Below are 22,786 nucleotides of genomic sequence, written 5' to 3' on the forward strand. Positions count from 1 at the left end.
TCTTGCATTTGTAACAAACTTTGTGTTGTGTGCTGTGAAGATGCTGGATATAATACTAGCGAAATATTAGCTTTTAAGTTAATAAATAGTTATTTTCTTATCCATCTGTGTTCATATTAATAGTTAAATGCACTGATGTTATCAGTATGCTTTTTTAAAAAATTTGTGATAATCTTGGAAAATTTACCTCAGTACTGACAGAATTTCCACATGCACCTTCTAGTTCTGTTAACTCAGTATTCTGAGTATTAATTACACTGGCTTTCCTTTTTGTCTCTGAAAGAATCATAAATGTAGTATTAAAAATGGCTGTGAATTAAATCAACAACAACAACTAAGTGACATTATTGTCGCCAATTTTAAACATTTTTTGAATGATAAATCATCCTGATCCTACAATTATTGTCAGAGATTGAGTCATTAAGGTAGATAATACAGTAATCTCTCAATTATGCAACTTGCTGTGAAACTGAGTTATGGTGGGCTAAGTGTGGTAGGGTTAATTGAATATGTGGTTACATAATGGTGTTTTAGGAATGTTGTGTTGATAGAAAACTTGTAATGGAATGATTACTACAGGGTTTGGTTATTTTATGGTTGGATAATTAACAGCTCACTGTACTTAGAAATAAAAAAAAACAACATAAAATTAAATAATTTGAAACAGAATGCATCCAACATGAAATTGGAGAAAGTTAATTACACAGAATGTCATTCTGTCATGGAACAAATTATCATTATTATTACAAAAGACCTCCATGGAATCAGGGTCTCATCAAGAAAGAGACTACATATCTCACACCTTCACTCACAACCTCCAAAGGCAAGCAATTTCAGTCATGCACTGCTCTATGAGAGAAAAATCTAGCTCTTCCATACATGCTCTCCTCATTCTTCATAAAATGAAAAATTCCATCTACTGGTATCCTGTATGATCCTTTTGGAAGTTTGGTCTCTATCTTATCACACCTCTTTCTCCTGTCTGCATTCCACAATCTCTCCCCCTCATAATTTATATTCTACAGTCCTGATATCACCTTTAACACTCTCCTCTGCATCCTCTCCACTGAATCTGCATCATTTTGGAAACCAGATCTGTGCACACTAATCTAGATAAGGTCATATCAGAGCTTGTAAAGATTCAAAACAATTTCTTATTCTTATGTGTCAGTGTTCGTTTCAGCATTGCAATTATCCTCTGAGTTGTATTTGCAATTATTGATATATGACTCCTGAATTTCAACTTCCTACTAAAACTACAAGATTCCTAGCGTGGTCAGTTCCTTCTAGCACAGTCTTCTTCTTCCTCCTCCTTTCCAGGCTTATAGGTCAAGTGGCCTATTCCGGACTCAATTCCATCTTTTTAAGGGTCTTCCTCTGCATTGAGTACCTTTTGGGTGGTAATTTAAAATTTATTTAGGTATTCTGCTTCTGTTCATTCTCAGTATGTGTTCTTTCCATTTTTCTTTTCTCTATAGCAAATAACTGTTTCATTTAGGGAGGTTGTAATTCCAAGTTTTTTTCTGATTTTGCTGCTTTTCATTTTGTCCATTATTGACTCCTTCAGTTCTGCGCAGAACTGAAGGACTTTTAGCACACAGTTACTAGCACAATCCTGCCAATATAATATGCCATTGGATATCTCATTACACTAAACTGCATAACTTTACATTTACTAACACTGAACTGACAGCCATTTTCACATACTCACAATTCCAGTTAATTCAAATCATTCTGCAAGCTGCATGTTACCTGTTAATTCCTTCCCAATCCTCTTTATAAGGTTTTGATATGCACACATCTGGATTACTCTGTTCAAGCCTGGCCCCTGGTTTTTTTGGGGGGGGATGAAGAAGTGGTGGAGAGGATTCAGAGGCAAGTGACCTGTGGAATGTTCCCTATGAGGATAGATTGAAGGTGTGTATTGTAGAAGCTGGTTGATAGGAGAAAAAGAGGGGGATATGATACAAACATTTAAGTTGCTTAAAGGGTTTTATAGGATAGATGCAGGGGGAAATGTTTCAGCACTTGGCTAGAGAGACCAGAACAAGGGGGTCATCCCTGGAAGTTGAATAAAAGTGTGGTTAGTAGGGGGAATGAGGATGACCAGATTTTTTGCTTGGAGAGTTGTGAATGAGTGAAATGGGTTGCCAGAGTCAGTTGTGAGTGTTTTTTCTGTTAATGGGTTCAAGGAGAGGTATGATAGATTGGGTCTCCCAGATGAGTCTTTGGACTCCATGGAAGTGCCTGTATAATAATAATTATTATTATTAATATAAAAAATGAATAACAGTGGACCAAGGACTGATCCTTGGGATACACCACTGGTCACCTTAAATCTTGTATGCTTGCATCCCTCATACACCACTTTTTGATATCTCAGCTATCCTGTTATCCAAAGTAGTAATTTTTAATCTAATCCCATGCCCACCAACTTATGCAGCAGCCTTTTATGCTGAATCTTATCAAAAGCTTTAGCAAATTCCAAAAGCATCATGGTGTATGCATTTCCCTTGTCTAAGTCAACTGTGACATTATGTGAGCTTGTTACTGAAACATGACCTTCCCTTAATAAACTCATGCTCTTCATTGTAAAGTATAGATTTTCTGTCAACTCATTTCAATATGTGATCTCTTACCAACTTTTCCAAAATTTTCACCATCACTCAAGCGATTCATCAATCTTTGCACCATCCTTGTGCAATGGGAATCTCTCTTGTGCAGTTGCTAAAATATACACTCTATAGAATGGCACATTTGTAAATGGAAGAAGTACAGTTTTGATGTTTGTAAACAAGAAAACTGTTTGTAAGTGATTTTAGTATATTAAGTACAAATATAACATGCTTTATTGCATCATTACTTTTTTTTTTGAAACTACATGCTTTGGTTCTCTTTGGCAAAAAAAAAGTAGCAATATAGTAGCCAATCATAAATTATTACTCTTCATTTCATTTGTTTTTGAATGTTGATTATGGATCTAGTGAAACCAATATAAACAGTAATAATTAATTCACCATTAGCCCAAATTCCATTATTTCATTGTTAGCAGTTGACTTTTATTTTAGCTTTTTAAAAAAAAAATTAAAAAAAAATCTCATGAGGAATAGGTTCTATTTCTCATGAGGAATAGAACCTATAGCACATTGGTGCTATGTATGGAGTGTAGGTGACATTTTTCTTGAAGAGATAGAGTCGTAGTTGCTGGCAAACACTTTGTGAGAAGGTTGTTCCAGAGGTAGATGTAATAAGTGAGAAGGAGGAGAAGCAGCAATGTGTTTGCAGTTGTAATGGAAGGGGATGTTGGGCAGTGGCTCCTCTTGTTTTAACAGGCCCAACAGAAAGTGGAGGAATGATGGATGCCAGCTCACTGGAGCAATCATCATTGAAGTACTTGTAGAAAGGATATAGAGCTGAATTGCTCTCCTCTGGACAGCATTAAGAATTTTTAGGGAGGTTTCAAGTGTACCAATCCAAATGCATAAGCACTATTCTAAGGATGGATAGATTTGGGATTTGTACAGAATCAGTAGCTTGGTCGGTATAACATGGCATCTTGAGTGGAAAATAACGTCTAGTTTTTTTACAGGCTGATGAAACTACTCACTGGAAGTGAATATAAGTCCAAGGTGAGAGATCTGATCCTATCTGATGATTTGTACATTGCTGAGGGTTAGGAAAAGTGAGATGAGATCCCTTTTGCAAGAGAAAAGGCAAGGTGGCATTTTTGTGGTAGTGAAGGCAACCAGGTTATCTTCACCCCACTGAAGAATGGTATGTAGATCAGGGTTTAAGGCATTAGTTGCAGATAATCTTGAAGCTTGGGATATATGAGCACTACATGATTTATCAAAAGAATAGAATGAATGGGACGTACTATTATCATCAAAGCTGTGGATAGGATAAGTGCTCACTGTGAGTAGGTCATTTATGTATGTGAGAAAGAGTGTAGGTGATAAACAGAGGCTTGTAGCACTCCAGCATTGGTGGCAAAGCTTTAAGAGAGGACACCATACATATAGCGAATGACCAGAGAAAAAGCAGGCTATTCAATTATAAGTTGACAGATAGACCAAAGTAATGCAATTTGCTGAGCAGGCCTCAATGACAAACATGATCAAAAAACCTGCAAATGTTATGAGTGACATGTTTCTCTAAACCTTTCTCATTCTACTCTAAACCAGTGTCTAGTGATCGATGATGTAGATTAAGAGGTCAGTTCATGGCTAACTGCTTAACCTACATCATATCTGTTATGGCGGTTGAGGACAGCAGACTTTTTTCCTACAGAATAAGTTGGATATATGCTTTTCTTCCATGTGATGGGATAAGTGCAAGATGTACATTAAAGATTGTAGAGATGATAAAGTCAAGGTGTTAACTCTGGATCACAATATTTGGGTATTACTTTTTCTGTCCAAGTTGTTTAGTATTCTTCTGATATTCTTCTTTTTGCTAAAAAAAAACAACAACAACAGGAAGCACATGTGCTGAGTTTCTGGTATATTAAGAGGTGATTTGGAAGAGGGGAAAGAGTGATGCCATTCAAATGAGAGAGATTGAAGCACAGGTGAGCATAAGTGTCCGATGGCTTTTGAAAGGAGGCAAGTTTTCTGCTATTGGTCTTTATATGAGGTTAGATTTGGATTTGTTGAGTATTGTTTTGCATTTATTGTAAGCTTCGGCATAGGATGAATATGAAACTCAGGTCTTGTTGCAAGCCACCTATGGTAAGCTGTTTTTCCTTCATTGCTTTGGAACATGGTACATCTTCTATTGAACCAGGGCTTGGAAAGTGGATGAGAATTTGAGGTAGAATGGAGAATGAAGGCTTTCATCTAGTCTGTGACTCACTCAAAGCAGGCGTTTGAGTGAGAAGAGTGAAAGCAATAGTCAGACCATGGAAAGAAAAAGTAGTTCTGGAGGCCATCCCACTTGGTACTTTTGTAGTTCCAAAGGACATGAAGTTGGGAATGGCAGATTTGCACAAGATTGTGATCTGAGGAGAGGTGATCTCTACAGTGTATACAGGAGAAATGGTTAAAAAAAAAAAAAAGATGAAAGGTATTGGGAGAGTGGAGAGGATTATCAGGAATTTGGGTAGATAGGTATATGATTTGTGTTAGATCATTGCTTAGAGCAAAACTTCTGCATCACATCCAGCTGGGTCATTGGTGTTGGAAAAGGAGAGTCAGTTGGAGACATGGACATTAAGGTCACCTAGGAAGAGGTCTTCACTATTTGGAATAGCTGGATTGCAGAAGGTTGAGTCCAGTTGAAACCAAACTGGTTTCAACTGGACAGGAAGGTGATGAGGTCAGAGTTTGGAGAGCAGTAAATATAGTATATATGTTACTGAATGGGACAAGGAAACCTTTAGTTAGAGGAGGTTAAATGCAAGGTTCTTTGGTGGCAATGTTGGAGCTCATAAAGGCACAAGTGCCACCCTTGTCCCAAAACAAATCACAAAATATGTAAAGTAGACATTGAAGGTGAGCTATAGTTGATGTAGCTGCAATTTGGATTTCTGTCAAAAGTAAGATGTTTGGTCTGGATGTCTGTTATTTATGTTGGAGTTCTAGCCACAGACATTCATAAAGTGGATGTGAGTTTTTTTGGGATTCTGGCATGTTTTGTATACTGTGCTTGCTTTGGCTTATTTGTTGAGATTAGTCTTTTGTGGTATTACATAGAATTGTTACAAGCTTGAGGGAGTATTTTTGAAGTCTGAATCTGCAATAAAGCAATCTTCAAAGCATTATAAATAATACCAGACAAGAAATTATATTCTTGTTTTATGTTATTTTATCTAAGCATCATGGGTTTCAAGCAGTGGTGAGTTATGGAAATTTTAACAAAGGGCTTGCATTGGCGAGCAAAAAAAAAAGAGAAAAAGGGCTAACTTAGCCCTTATAATACTTATATTGCAACTATGTAGAGCTTCTGACAGATATGATAATTCCTGTAGGATATCAATCATTAATGCTAGATCTTTTAAAAATTCCAAATTGAGACATCGGTTTAAAAAATCCTTATATTAATCGTTTGATGAAAATGCTTCCATAAAGCTGGATAACTTCTCCACACAGCAAGAGCCATTCGTAAACTGCCCATCGTGGTCCAAACACACAGCCGATCTTTAAAATTTCAATACCAAGACCTTTTTGCAATCGTATTTAATTCTCATTGATTTTTTGGTGATTGATGATAAAAAAGCATATAATTTATCCATAAATATTTGAAATGATTTATTTCTTTAATGTTTTTTTATCAAATCGTCTAATGCTAATTGTAAACGATGAGCTACGCAATGCCAAATCACAATGTTGGGAAATCTTTGTAGAAGTTTGATTGCAACACCTGATTTGTTTACTAATATTACACTAGCTCCATCAGAACAAAATGCAATGAGATGATTTTTTAAATAGTCACAAAATCCATATGAATTTAAAGCAGCAATTATAGTAGCATGAATACATTCCGCAGTAGTATTCTAGTTCTACAAGATTATTAAATAAGAAGAACAAGGGGCTCGCAAATTTGAGAAAAATTTAACAAAGGGCTCACGCAAGCCCCTTATAGCTCACCACTGGTTACAAGTGAAATTCATAACAATTAGACTATTTGTATATAGAGCAGTTGATTTCACTTCAGGACATCCTTGTATTCCATAATACACAACACTATCCCTTCTCAAATATGTATAATGTCATGGTCATGCATTATGTTGAATTACCACCCAAACTGGTTTCAACTTTTACTCATCTGTAGGAGGTAGACCTGTGGAAATACTCAGAGCCAATTCACAATGGCAGAAGCATTATTTTAATATATAAGCAGCATAATGGAGATATTTTACCTGCAGACTTTTTTTTTTTTTTTTGTTCATGCTCAGATAAAATAAAGAAGAAAACAAGTGTGTGTGTGTGTACTTTTTTTTCTGTTGTAAAATGTAATTTAATTTCTTCTATGGGGGAGGGGAGTTTGCTGTATTGCTAACCACAGGTTAAAATAGTTAATAGTAAACTATTTTGTAACTTGTAAATGGAAATATTTGCCATATAGTTGGCTCTCAGCAGCTCCACAGATCTTGCTCCTACTGATAAGACACTTCAACAAAGATCAAAACCAGTCAGGGTAGTAACTTACAACATAATGCATGGTATTATAAGCATATGAGAAGAGGATATGCTGTACATCATGGGGATACAAATGTTACTTGTTAAGTAGAAGAGTCTATGCAATCCACGATTGGATGAAGAAGTATGCCTTCTTTGGTGAATCTTAGGCAGACCACAGAAGGAGTAGAGTGTCCGAGCAAAACAGGTCTTAAGTTTGTCTACAGTATCTCCATCAAAACTGGTGATTTCATCCTAGCAGTGAGTTTATTGATGATGGTAATTTTCAAGTTGAAACATTTGGCTATTAAAGTTTATTTCTTTATCCTTGTGTACTCATGTTAATTTGACAAGATGTTATTTTTGATTTTTATTCTAGCCAAGCATTTTTGGTAGATCTGCACATTCTATCAATTTTGTTAAAAAAAAAATTCATTTTTTTTTCAGCCTTTTATAATGCTGCTTATTCTCCTTTGTTTTCCAGTTCCAAGTATTTTTTGTAGCTCTTTTTTCTTCTAAGGTTTCCAGAATTTCTGTGATTATTAATCTACTTGTTATTTGGTCTAATTGTATACCAATTGTTTTTCTTGCAGTATGTGCCATAACTACTCTGACCTGGTTTCATGTATTTTATTGTTATTTTCTTTTTATTGTTATGTCAAATGTTATTTTCCATAACTCTGTTTCTATTGTGTTTCTGTAGATGTTTTGTATCAGCTTATCTTTCAATTCTGTTATGTTAATAGTATTGCTTAGGGGCTCAGGTTTACTATTTTTAAATTTCAACTTGATTTTTTCTGCTACTAGCTAATGATCAGAATCAAAATCTGGTTTCTTTAATGTTCTTACATTTTGGATTGAGGATTTTCAATTATTTTGAGCTTGCAGAAGAACTGGAAAAGTATCATGTGAACATAATTGGCATCACTGAAACAAAGTAGACAAAAACAGGTGAGATCTTACTAAATAATAAATATATATAATGTTATATTGAGCAATAATGCTCAGGGACCATAGAAGAAGTATTGATGAACAACGAAAGGAGTAGCGATGGATTCAACACCAAACATACATGAGGAAAATGATTGGAAGGCAATTTCAAGTATAGTTATGTGGGCAAACTTTAAAATGGAGAAATGGACAATGAAACTTATTTGTGCCTATGGTCCTATAGAAGGAGTGCCTAAGGAAGAAGTAAAGGAGTTTTTTTGAGTCACTAGAGCAGGTAGCTGATATAAAGAAAATAGAAATTGTGGTATTTGTTGGAGTCTAAACAGCAGATGTGTAAGCATATCCCACCAAGCATACAGAAACGTTTTGAGGAACTTTGGAGAAAAGGGCAGGCTAATAATAACAGTAAGTATCTGCTGAATTTCTGCTCAGAACATTGATGCAGATAGAGATTTAAACTATATAAAATTTGTCTACAAACAGCTTTCATGTGGAATTTATACTGAACTTTCCTGATCCACAGAAGCAAGCTTCTTTCTGTTTATACAACTTCTTCTGGAATTGGAAAAATGTACCGTTGATACAGTGTTCAAATAACTTTGGTGTCACGTGGGAATAGTTCTTATAGCAGTCCTGTGCAAGGTGCACTGGTAAACAGGCTGATAATGTCCAGACTTGCTAGTAGATCAGAAGATTCTATTACACAATTTATCATTTTTTCAATAAAGTGTGCTATCTGATGTAGGTGTTCATCTTACCTAAAAAGTGGGACTGTCAGCTGTGTGAGATTTAGAGAGTAGAGAGATGGGTGAACATCTAGCATCCACTATGGGGCTGCAGCGGCATGTCTTGTTTGTGTACTAGCTCTGTAAATTCTGATAACTAATGGATGTCTAGATGCAAGATTCTAGTTTTGAGGGAAACTTCAGCCATAGTATCATGAATTATCTACATGTAATCACAAGAAGTATTATTTATTAAATGTACTGCCAAATATTTCAGTTTGAAAATAACAAACTATCATCAGTGGCCTGAACAACATGTTTTACAAGGTAGAATGCAAACAATTGAATTATTCAAAATAGTACGAGCCACGTGATGTTAAATCGCTGATAGCATCATGCTTTACTGAAGAAAAGAGTCCATCTTTAGATGATGGGAAATACATGGATAGTTTATTAATGGGAATGTAGGTAGCTACTAAATCATATTTCCTCAGAATTCTTGAAATAGACTGAAATGCCAGAAATGTATGGGATTGGAATTCGACGTACTGATTCTTTGTTATTTTGGTTGGGTTTGTAGGAGTCAAGAAGATGTATAGTTCTTTCAGAGAAGCCATTTAATTTCATATACTTGATAATAGAGAGTTCTTCCTGTAACTGATTGGGAGAGAACAATTAGTTCTAGCTTGTCGAATTAAACATTTTATGATTCCTTTCTTTTGAGAAGGATGATGTGCAGATTGTTGGAGAATGTATCATCCAGTAAAAGTGGGTTTTCTATAAACTAATGTTGTTAAATTACCTGATGGTGAGTGAATGAGAATAATATCTAAAAAGGATAATTTCCATAGTGAATTTGATACGAGGGTGTAATGTACTGATTTTCACTAAAAAATAGGTAAGGAATCTAAATTGTGAGGCCACACAGCAAAAATGTCATCTATATATCTAACCCAAAATGAAGATCGAAGGTTTATAGATGAAAAAATGATATATTCTATATGCTCTAAATAAAAGTTGGCTAAAGCAGGGGAGAGTGGACTTCCCATTGCAGTTCCTTCTACCTGGTTGTATGATTTATTTTGACACAAGAAATATCTGGAATGCATCACAAATTCGAATAAGTTTACTATATCTTGTGGGAAAATATCAGTAAATAGTTGTAAAGTCTCTTTGAGAGGTACATTTGTAAATAGTGATTCTACATCAAAGCTCACCATAAGATCAGTAGGTTGTATGGAGACATTTTTTAATTTGTCTAAGAAATCTGGCGATTTTTTTTAAAAAAGAACAAGAATTGCCTATATGTGATTTCAATAGGTTTGCCAAATATTTGGTTATGGTAAGTAGGTGAATCAATACAGTCCACAATGGGATGGAGAGGAATGTCTTTCTTATGGATCTTAGGTAGACCTTAAAACCTAGGAGTTCTTGCAAAATGTGTTTTGAACTTTTCTATAGTGTCTGCATCTAAACTTATAACTTCATCTAGAAGGGAATTTAATTTCTTAAATTGCCCATTAGTAGGGTTGTGATCCAGTTCTCGGTAGGTTGAGCGATCTCATAGTAAAAGAGAAGTTTTTCTTTTATAGTTTGAGGAATCCATAACTACTGTAACTTTTTTCCTTGTCTGCTTTGGTGATAACAAGGTGACTGTTGCATATTAGAGAGTGTAGAGCTTTCTTTTCAGACAGAGATATGCTCGATGGAGGAAGCTTGGCTTTAAGTAGGATGGATGAAACTTCTAAGTGGAGATTATTAGCCTTTTCACTGGAGAGGTGAAATAAGTTTCGTTCAATGTTAGAGAGGAAATCTAACATTGAACGAAGGAATTTTGGAACTATGGTGGACATGAATTCACCATAGTTCCAAAAAAGATACCATAAATATGGTATCTTTTTTGGAACTATGGTGAATTCATGTCCTTTTGAAAGAATAAGTATTTCACTATCAGTTAAGGGGCATCTGGACATGTTGATAACCCAATTCTCTGGAACATGGAGAGGCTTGATTTGTCTAGCAACAAATCAACAATCTGCACATCATCCTTCTCAAAAGACAAGAATCACAAAATGTTTAATTCAACGAGCTAGAACTAATTGTTCAACTCCCCATCAGTTACAGGAAGAACTCTCTACTATCAAACAGTATATGAAACTAAATGGCTTCTCTGAAAGAACTATATGACATCTTCTTGACTCCTCCAAACCTAACCAAAATAACAGAGAATCAATATGCTGAGTTCCAATCCCATACATCTCTGGCATTTCAGAGCCTATTTCAAGAATTCTGAGAAAATATGATTTAGTAGCTACCTATATTCCCATTAATAAACTATCTGCATATTTCCCATTGAATAAAGATAAACTCTCAACTAAGGACTGTCTATCCTTATCAAAAATATAGGAAAGTTTGATCCGAATAACACATACATTTTTATTTTATTTTTTTGATGAAAATATAAATTATATAATTATTTTTATAATCACTTTTATGATTAATCTTTTCTTCGGTCAAGCATAATGATATTAGCAATTTAAGATCAACCGGCTCGTACTATTTTGAATAATTCAATCGTTTGCATTCTACCTTGTAAAAAATGTTGTTTAAGGCCACTGATGATAGTTTGTTATTTTCAAACTGAAATAATTTGGCAGTATATTTAATTCTTGTGATTACGTGTAGATAATTTAGATGCAAGATGTTTCCTGGTATCTTCAGGCTAGTTACCAAGATTTCTAATTAAATTGTCTTGTTGTGGGTATGCCAAGCAGGGTCACAGTCATAGTTTTTTTTTCTTGCTTTACCCCACAAAAGGCTTCTATACACTATAAACCTAGAGTACATTTGTACCGTGGGTGGGCTAAGGATTTTTTCCATTTTTATTAATTATATATATATTTTTGTATTTTTTTATATTTTATTTTTTTACATATTCCAGAAACCTTGCTCTAGAGAACAAACATAGAACTTTTTCAAGCCACTTCAGGCTTCCAGTCAGTGGAGCAATGGTCTCACAGTGGGTGATGAAATTCATTTCCTACCTAAAGGCATTAAACATCCATGCTCAAGGTAGGATTTGAACCTTCAGCCTGTTGGTTGGAGAGCAGTTATGCTAACCACTCAGCCAACCAGATTGGCAGATTGTAGGTACTAGCAACACTGAATAAGTTTTGCATTTTTTTCAAAATCTCTCTGTGTTCATGACTACCATGGCATTACCTTTGTCTGTTTTTAATGCTACAATGTTCCAGTAATGACATTATAGGAACAATAGTACAATGTTCCTGTAATGTCATATTATGTATGACATTACTAATTAGATAAGTTCTGTCTCTCCAGAACTTATCTACTTAGCTTCTTATCAAGAGCTCTAGAATGGAGAGATTTATCATGTTATGAGTTGTGCAATGATATCTTCACTTCTTCATTTGTTATTTCTGAAGTGCAGTCAACTCTCACTATTGCTATAGTGAGAGTTGACTGCACTATAACAAACTACTGAAGAGTCCTGATCAACGATACTTAGGTAGAAAAAGGCTATAAGCAAACTACTTTTTACAGTCTCTAGTTTGTTTGTTTGTTTTTATTTTATTTGTAATTCTCTTTGAAAAAATATCATTATAATGATTTTCCCATAATAATTATTTTATCTCTTAAAAATTTCCTGTTTGTGTATTATTGGCTTTTTGTTATTTATTTTATTTTTTGTTAGTAACGCTGGTTGAGTGGTTAGCATATCTGCTCTCCAACCAACAGGCCATGGGTTCAAATCCTGCTGCGAGTATGGATGTTTGTAATTGTCTCTAGGTAGTAGATGAATTTCATTACCCAGTGTGAGACCCTGAATTTCATTATCCTGCTTATTGGAGGACTGGAGTGGTTTGAAAAAGTTCCATGTTTCGTCTCTAGAGTGGGATTTCCAAACTATGTAAAATAAATAAATAAATCAATAAAATTAAAAAAAAAAAAGAATAAAGAAAAAGCCTTAGCCCACTCATGGTGCTAATGTACCATAAGCTTACAACCTTTTGTGGGAGGAAACCACATATTTTTTTTTTTTTTTTTTTTTTTTTTTTAGGAATAAATGATTGTTAATTTATATCAAGTTTTATATATAGTTTTTGTTTGTTGTTGTTGTCTTCTGCTTGCAGAATTTCAGCAGATTTCAACCCAATTTTTTAAAGTTTTTTTTTCTTTACTAAGAAGGAACATAAACTATTTTAAAATGTTTATATTGTGTGATTTCTTGATCTGAAACTTTATGCAAGATATGAGTTTATGCTTTTTTCTCCCCTTTCCTGTTTTCTTCCCAAAGATTTATTATTTCATCTATTATCCATTAATTGTTTTTCTTTCTTACGCTTTATATATTTAACATGATTTATTTTAAAGTTTTCTTAACTCTTTTCCATACAATGATCTGCCATTTCTGTTTTTTTTTAGTTTGAAATCCAACTTAGACATCTTCAGAACATGCACAATTTACAGACAAAACTTACTGTTGGTGGTGGTGATGGGCGGCAGATGCAGTTGATGCAGTAGTGTCGTAGTAGGGGAATTAAGTATTAGTGGAGAGGGCGAGATGTATTTAGGGAAGTAGAGTAGATTGCCCTCCTGCGATGAGTCCTTAGACTCCCTGGAGGTGTCAAATAATAATAATCTCTTTTACGAATTTTTTTTGTTATGATTTGTGGTAAAACAGTGTTACCTATCACCGATTCAATATCTTACCAAAATTGCTGATACAACCTGATGTGAGGTTATGCTTTTTTTTTCTCTTTTCTACTTTCTTCCAAAAGATTTATTATTATTTTTACTATCCAATTATGTTTTTCTTTCTTATGCTTTAAATTTAACTTGGTTTATTTTAAAGGTTCTTTAACTGTTTTCATATAATGACCTGCCCTTTCTGTTTTTTTTCCCCTTCTTTTTCTTTAGTTTGAAATCCTGTTTTAGATATCTCTCTAACAGAATTCTTTTGAGTTAAGATTTGTGGTAAAACTGACAAGCCATCCTCCACTTTCATTCAGATTATTTATACTGAATTTTCTTTTAAGTCCTTAGAATTTTATGTCTATGTCCTGACTTTCTCATAATAATGGGAGACTATAATGCCAAGCATTTAAGTCTTCCATTATATATAGTATGCTATATATAATGCTATAATATCTTTTTTTTCCAGAATAGAACTTGTATTTCTGTGCTGATTATACCCTCTCATGCTTAATAGGTTTCTGTTAAACCTAGTATATCTCAACTGCAGCAGTTTGTCTTATTTTTTCTGGCTTATATGATATTCTTATATTTATCAGTACTATACCTCTAATGTTCTTAGATTAGCCACCTTAAATTTTATTGCTTATCCCAGCTGAAATTGGCATATCAGGTATCTGTAAATCAAGATTCGTATATTCATAGTGGCTTTAAGGCTAGGTAGTTTGACTGGTATAACCATGAGTATGTCTCATAGCATCCTACTAATTATTTGGAGCAGTAATTAGGACTCCTGCTGCCTATCACCTAGATGACCCCCCCCCCAACAAAAAAAATCACTGAAAGTGAAACTGGCAAAGAGCATATAAACAAACAAGGACCATTAAGCTGAGTTGTTTTGTTGATCTTGAAAATTATATTATTATTATTATTGCACAGGCACCTCCACTGGAGTCCTAAGACTCGCTATGGGGGACCCCAAACTATCCACACAATATCTGTCATACCTCTCCATGAAACCATTAAAAGACAAAGCAGTTAGAACCGATTCAGGCAACCTATTCCATTCATTCATCAGTCTCCAACTGAAAAATGTAGTCCTTGCACCCTTGCTAACTACAATCTTACCCAACTTCTAGGGATGACTTCTTGTTCTGCTTCTTCTAGACAGGTGCTGAAACATTTCTCCTGCAGCCATCCTATAAAATCCTTTAAGTAACTTAAATATTTCTATCATACCCTCTGCCTTATTTTCCCCCCGCCTATCAACCAACATTTGCAATCCACAAACCCTCAATCATAAGGAGCATTCTACAGACTATTCACCATTTTGGTCACATGTCTCTGGATCCTCTCCACCACTTCCTCATCCCCAAGAAACCCAGGTGAACAGACCTGAGCACAGTGATCCAGATGTGGTCATATCATATTAAGGTTTTATAAAGAGGAATGATAGTTCACTTATCTCTATTTGTTAGTATATTCTTCAACAGTCAAGTAATCCTGTAAACTACCCTGGCTACTTTACTTTGAAAATCTCCTTTCAAATTATTTCCTATATAATTTATATACAAATTAAACAGTAGTGGTCCAAGCACAGAGCTCTGTAGCACACCACTAATCACCTGCCTTCTACTCCTCTATATACTACTTTCTGGAATCTGTCCATCAGCCACTCTTTTATCCATATCACCAGTTTTATATTCATTTCCATTTGTTGCAGTTTGCCTAAGAGAGTTCCATATGGTATCCTGTCAAACACCTTTGCAAAATCCAGATGTATCATCGTGTAGCCATTCCCATCAACCTCAGCTGTCACCTTATTATAAAAAGTTAATAGATTACTAAGGCATGACCTACCCTTCACAAAGTTGTGCTTCCCTTCATAGAGTATAATATTCTTATCCACCCATTACCGAATTTGCTTTTTGAATACTTTTCCAGTACTTTTACCACCACTCCCAAGATAATGATTGGTCTATAATTTGCCACCACAAACTTGGATCCTCCTATATGTAAAGGAATTATTTTGCCTGCCTTCCACTGTCTTGGGACTTTGCCAGAACTGAGACTTAAATTAAACAGTCTAGTCAAGTCATCATCAATTCCCCTGTCCAATCCCACAGCTGTATTTGTATTCAGATTCTGCAGTATTTTAAGTATCTCCAATTCATCAACCTCTGTAATCATATCAGTCCCTGTCACCTTTTCCATAACAATATCTTCACTTCCAAGTGGAAAGGCTTATGTGTTAGCAGTACATGTTGGTTTATTTTAACAGTATTGATTACAAGACACAATGATAAGAAAATAATTAATATTTATTACCTTATTAGCTGATATTTTGCTGGTATTATATCCAGCATCTTCAGAGCATAAGAAACGTTTGTCACAGTACATGAAATAACAATTTGGTCTAACAGTGAGACTAAGTTAAAAAAAAAAAAAGTAACGGAAAACACAAGGAACTATAGTTCTAATTGGCTATATCTATATTGAAAAAAGAGAGAAAACAAGTATTAATTAGATCTTAAAATGACTGTCTCCCAGATTCTTGGTCATTTTATACAGCCATATTTGTTGAGTTTGGAGTATGTTTTAAAGCTGCCATTGATTCCTAAAACAATCTTTCTCTCTGACTTATTACTTCTGTGTAGCACATTTGATCCTGTGTGAAGGGGTATCCACGTCATGGTCTGCTAGACTCAACTTGACATAACGATAGTGCCGAATGCATTTTTTATGTTCACGAAGGCAGATCTTATCTGTCCATACTAAGCCAGGTTCACAAGAACAGAGTACTTCATAAACTTCTAGATCCGTAAGCAAACAGATGAGAGCTGCCAATTTGATATATATAGTTTAAATATGGTGTGTAGCCGACATTTATTAAGCACTCTAGATATCTTTACAGGTGTGACTGAAAAGGGCATATCTGAAATGTATGGGATGATAACAGCTTTCATGTTGGAGGCTTAATGGAATGTATACAGCACTCAGAAAGGATTAACATAGGTTTAATACTTCCTATATTTCGTCCTAGTCACTAGGACATCTTCGGGGATTACAAAAACAACTAATGTAACATGAACATAAATATTACACAATACTAAGCCCAACCACGTGGGTAACACTAAAGTCCTATCTAGGTGGAGTGCCCTCTAAGGGCGGTTGTAGGTGACCGGAATGTAAGGTGGGACCTCTGGTGATGAGTGTTTCCCAAATCTTCGGAAGCTTAATGCAACCGTATTTATTGAGATTTGGTTGATTTCTGAGAGCTGCTGCTGTTTCTAAGAATAGTCTCTCTTTCTTGAATTTGCTGTGGTGGAGCATGGTGGTTTTCTTCCAAGAGACCTTGTGGGTGGTGTCCAAGACATGGTCATCCAAGCCTGACTGACCATAGTTGTGTTTACAGATGTAAGACTTGTTTTCCTCCAGGTGGATGGATGCTGATCTGCCTGTCTGTCAAGTATGCTAGCTTACAGGAACAGGGTACTTTGTAAACCCCAAGCAGAGAGAGAGAGGAGGGAGCTGATCTTTAGTAGAATGGATAAGGGTAGCAAGTTTGAGGTGGGGCTTATATGCTGTGTGTAGGTTGTACTTTTTTAGAATCTTGGCTATTTTTTCAGATGTGCCACGGATGTAGGGTATGGTGATGGCATTTTTAAACTCTTGTTGACAAGAAGGATGGAGAATGGGGGAGGAACTGATTATTTTTTTGATACTGTGATCGCTGTAGCCATTGGAGAGGAAAGTGCTGTGTATGTGGTTAAGCTCAGTAGGGAGGGCGGTTCCATGTGGGTGACACTAAAGTTCTATCTAGGTGGTGCCCTCTAAGGGCAGTTGTAGGTGGCTGCAAACTTGCTACCCTTATCCGTTCTACTAAAGATCAGCTCCCTCCTCTCTCTCTGCCTGGAGTTTACAAAGCACCCTGTTCCTGTAAGCTGGCGTACTTTGGACAGACAGGCAGATCAGCATCCATCTGCCTGGAGGAACACAAGTCTTACATCTGTAAACACAACTGTGGTCAGTCAGGCTTGGCTGACCATGTCTTGGACACCACCCACAGGGTCTCTTGGAAGAAAACCACCATGCTCCACCACAGCAAATTCAAGAAAGAGAGACTATTCTTAGAAGCAGCAGCAGCAGCTCTCAGAAATCAACCAAATCTCAATAAATACGGTTGCATTAAGCTTCCGAAGATTTGGGAAACACTCATCACCAGAAGTCCCACCTTACATTCCAGGTCACCTAAAACTGCCCTTAGAGGGTGCTCCACCTAGATAGGACTTTAATGTCACCCACATGGTTGGGCTTAGTATTGTATAATATTTGTGTTCATGTTACATTAGTTGTTGTTGTAATCCCCAAAGATGTCCTAGTGACTAGGACAAAATATAGGAAGTATTAAACCTATGTTAATCCTTTCTGAGTGCTGTATACATTCCATTAAGCCTCCAACATGATGTTCTCACAGCACTTAAGCCTCTACACATGGATAACAGCTTTGTTGTAGTCTTGTGTAGTGGGAAATGGAGGGGATTTAGTATTTTTTTTTTATCCTATGGGGATTATAGTCATTGGCTAAGAAAGTATGATGCAAGTAAGTGAGTCCAGTGGTAAGAGCACTGTTGTTGGAACAGATAGCTCTAGCTCTGTGAATTAGTGTTTTTAAGATACCATAGATGATGGTGTAAATTTGCAATGATTGTGCAAATATCTCCCTGTACGTGTGAGTTTTCTATAAACAGAAAAAAGATAATAAACCATCAGGAAGCCATTTGATTAGGATATCCAGGAAGGGCAGACAGTGATTAGCAATGCAGCTTGTGGCTTGAAATCGTGGGGATGCTGCAACTTTCGAAATATACATACACACTGTAAGTACAATAAAATCCGTATACAGCGTATGTGTTTGAATAAAATATCAAAATTATGGTAAAAATTAAAAAAAAAAAAAATTAAACATGAAAAAATATTGTTTATTATCGATAAAATTATACAGTTTGGTATAATTCGAAATTACTTAAAAATAAAATATATTCTTCTTGTTTTGTTTCATGAAAAAATATTGTTTATTATCGATAAAATTATACAGTTTATTATAATTCAAAATTACTTAAAAATAAAATCCATTATCATAGCTCCAATAATGTTCTAAAATTAAAACTATAACAAATGTTATGTCTTTAATTGTAATGTCCAAATATTTAAAGAGACAGAGTAAACACGATGAGCACTATGAACACTCTATTACTGGTGCAAACTGCATATAAAAACAACAGTAGAACTGCGCGATGGACAGTGCTGCATTATGCTAATAGCTCGCATCTCACTATGACGTGCACATGCTTGCGCACATAGCAATATGGCACTGTGGTAAACACAGTACTGCTAGCATCCTTTGCCCTCCTAAGTGCTACAAGAAGGATTTTTATTATTTTTTTATACAAAATAAGAGAATTGTATAGGATTGTTGATGATAAAATTAAATATTACAAGCAAATATATATATTTATGTATCGAGAAAAACTGGGGTACTGCAGTTCTGCAGTGCCTATCCATGACCCACCCCTGGTCATTAAATGTTCCATTGTGAAGTGGATTTTAAGGTGTTGGCTATTTAAATGTACTAAAAATGTATCCAATGTGTCTAGACCATGTGACCAAATATCAAACACATCATCAACATAGCATAGCCAAACCACTGGTTTGAGAGTGGCTGTATTCATAGTCTTCATATTCATAAAGGGATAAGTCCAGTGCTGTCCCATTTAGTTTTTCGTATATCTTCCCTTTCCATGCAAAATAACCTGCAGGTACTGTAAATTTAAATAATTCAAATATATCTGGGTAAAAATGTGACTTTAGCAAATCAAGGGTTTCTTTTAACAGTACATTGGTAAATAGTGAAGTAATATCAAAACTAATCATTATGTCTGAACTTTTTAAGATATAGTTTTTTTTCTAATAGATTTTTTTAGGTGAGGAGAATTTTTAATTCTGTTCACCTAAAATTCAGCATTATGGCATTCATAATTCACTCCAGCAATACATTACACTCATTCACCAAGCAACAAAATCAACTTTTAGTGCACTTCCTTAGTCACGTGACTTTATATAAACATGAATCTTATCGTAATAAGGTAACTTTATTTTTTATGTCGTGCTATTCTGTCAGTCCTGCTTTCCATATAGAGTGAGATAATCACACAAGTTTCTTGCTTACTAGGCAGTTGCCTTGATTCTTGCAAATACCTTCCTGAATCTGCTTTAATTCTTTAAATTTGATACACATAAGATTGGTTTGGATAGAGAGGGTAATTAATACATCAAGAAATGGGAGTTTAGCTGTCTTCTGTTTCAAGGGTGAAACAAATTCTATGATGTGAACTATTAAAAAGGGAGACAAATTAAATTAGTTCTTCAAATCATGCATTGTAAAACTCATTTTTCTGCTGTACTGAAATTAAACTGTTTTTACAAATGAGTACACTAACCCATGACTTCATTTTTACCAGTGATAGGAACTGGAGAACTTCTTCCTGGACTATTACTATTTGGAGTTCTAAAACAAGAAATAAAAGCTATTAATGCTAGCAAACAGCAAATGGTTATCAAAACAACTAAGTATATTTAAAGTATATATATTTTAATTCTGAGAGAGAACACATCTCACAAAAAAAAAAGATTCTGCACACATATCATGAGATTTAGAAAACTTGCACTCTTGTTTATTTTTTGAACAGAAATGCAAATTTTCTATTAGCAGTATGAACCTCACCAAGTTCAATCAAGGTTGCTGCTGTCAGCATATTACATTCTAATTTAGAAAGTTTTACTGCTGGGACACAAAGCATGTTACAACTGACAAATTGTACTTTTATTCTTTTTTATATTCTTGTATATATTACATACTGAAATTATATTCCTGTTTATTCTTCACAAGCAAACAATGTTTGTGTGTGAAGTACCTTCATGAGTAGCCTACTTGCATAAAGTCTGTTGCCTCAGAGCTGGCCTGGTTGGTCGAGTAGTTAGAGTATCCACTCTCCAGCCAAAAGGCTGTGAGTTCAAATCCTGCTGTGGGCATGGATGTTTGTGATTGTCCAAAAATACTAGTGGTGGTGGGTGATAGATGGCACTGGTGTAGATGATGATGGTAGTTGTGGTTCGTTGTAGTTGGTGGATTGAGTGGTGGAGATGGAGTTGTAGAGTAGGTGCCCTCCCTCAATGAGTCTTTAGACTCCTTGGAGGTGTCATGTAATAATAATAATAACAAAAGAGCACAATGGGAAGGGTCACTACCTAGACCAATTTCAAACTTTATTGAGTCTCATGAGAGGGAGCAAGACCAAGCAAGATACCAAGTTTAAATCAATGTAGAAGTCATGTATTTTCTACACACAAGTAGTAAAATAGTTTATAACCATATTAAATACTTCACATCAGAGAAGTTTTACCTTCTGTAACAATTACTAGTTACAAAGTATATTACATTTGACAAGAATTATATTCTTGTTTAAATCCTTTTCCAAATAAAAGCAAACAAAGTTCATCAGTGAAGTATCTTCATGACTGGTCTATTTCCATATAAAGGCTGTTGACTTTACATCAGTTACCTTAGTATCTTACAATGAAAAAACGTTATGGAAAGGGAAGCACTCTTTATATACAAGTAAACTATTTGGGATGATGTGATACACAAAACATTTGTTTGCTTATACTTGGATTAAGGATTCAAACAAGAATATATTTTCTTGTCAAGTATAATATGCTTCACAAGAAATTATATATATTATAATATATATAAAATACAAGTATAATAATAATAATATTATTATTAAGAGAGACCTCCATGGAGCCAGGGACTCATCAAGGGAGTCCACATATTACCTGTGCCAGTTGTTACACTTGTTCTTGAATTCATTCACACTACTTGCACACCACATTCACTACTTGCACACACCACATACAACATCAAATTATAGTAATATGATAGGATACAATAGTGATATGATAGGAATTTATGATGGGGTACCAGATAGCTTTGAGAGCTTTGAGTGTGAGAATGAAGGTAAAAATACAAAATGAGTGAATGGTTTAACGGATAATAAAAATGATGAGTTAGTTGCGATGAATGAGATCGCACGGTTGCATGGAGTGATACACAGGGCGAAACGGCAGGTGGAGCATTTGCAAAATTGTTTACCAAGCACATCAACTAATAAAAGGCAAAAGTATGATAAGAAAAATAAGAGTATGATCGTGAGTGTAAGAAAAATGAAGGAGCTAGTGTTGTACGGAGATTCTTTAGTAAGAGGTGTAATAGATGTGAGCGTGTTAAAATCGTACTTACCGGATGCGAAAATTAAGGATGTAAATGAGTCTATCAGAGCGCAAAAGCAGAGGGTGAAAGAAATGATAGTAGTGGCAAGAACGAATGATTAAATGGAGATAAAATGGCTATGAGAGAGAGGACTTGAAGGAATTACTAGATGTAGCAAAAGAAAAGAGTGAGAGAGTTAGGATAGTGAGTATGTTACCACAGTATGACAGAGAAGAGATGGGAAGGAGGGCCATAATTGCAAATGAATCTATGTGCAGATTATGCAGGAGGAGTGGGGTGGAGGTTGTGGATGTGTGGAATGATTTTGATGGGCGAAAGGATTTATATAAGATGGATGGTTTGCATTTAAATGGATTTGGTGTGCGGAGACTTGAAAAAGTGTTGTTGAATGAAGTGGAAGTGCAGAATCAGGGAAACTAGATTTATTAAGGGAGGAGGAGGAAGTAGATATGCAGAATCTAGGGAGGCAGTTGAGTGTATGAATGTGTATAATATGCCCGAGCAAGTACGAAGGACAACAAATCGGAATGGTATAGTTAGTATAAGGCATCAAAATAGGGGTGGGACTAACGGGCTTCTGCATTTCATGTATGCTAATGCAGGAGTATTAGTAACAAGAAGGAAGAATTTTTGGCCTAGGTTGGCTCTTCCAGGCCACAGGTTATTGGCATTAGTGAAACATGGCTGACAGAAGATGATATAGCTAGTGGGATTGAATGTGAGGGGTATAGTGTGTTCAGGAGGGACAGGGAGAATAAAATGGGGGGAGGAGGAGTGTTAATGATGATAGCTGATGAACTGCAGCCAAGGAGAATAGAAGTTGCACTGTGGGATAGAGAAAAGAACACATTTGAGGTTATTTGGTGTGAGATTTAGGCTAGCAGAACAAAATATACAATTGTGTGCTGCTATAGACCAGGTGATGG

The 22,786-nt window shown here is 35.3% G+C and overlaps 1 protein-coding gene across 3 annotated transcripts in view; it reads right to left on the reverse strand.

The window, feature by feature from the left end:
- LOC150095019 (protein deacetylase HDAC6-like) overlaps positions 1-22,786 on the reverse strand; it is a 694,680-nt gene that overhangs the window by 26,384 nt on the left and 645,510 nt on the right. For all 3 annotated transcript variants that reach the window (XM_090411706.1, XM_090411707.1, XM_090411705.1), the window contains exons 31-32: positions 20,011-20,078; positions 188-276 (exon numbers count right to left, since the gene is read on the reverse strand). In XM_090411706.1, coding sequence (XP_090267832.1) covers positions 188-276; positions 20,011-20,078 — 157 coding nt within the window. The remainder of the gene's footprint in view (positions 1-187; positions 277-20,010; positions 20,079-22,786) is intronic.

The sequence above is a fragment of the Typopeltis vanoorti genome, chromosome 21 (assembly GCF_054136105.1).
Source record: "Typopeltis vanoorti isolate ZY-2024b chromosome 21, IOZ_Tvanoo_1.0, whole genome shotgun sequence".
NCBI lineage: Eukaryota > Metazoa > Arthropoda > Arachnida > Uropygi > Thelyphonidae > Typopeltis > Typopeltis vanoorti.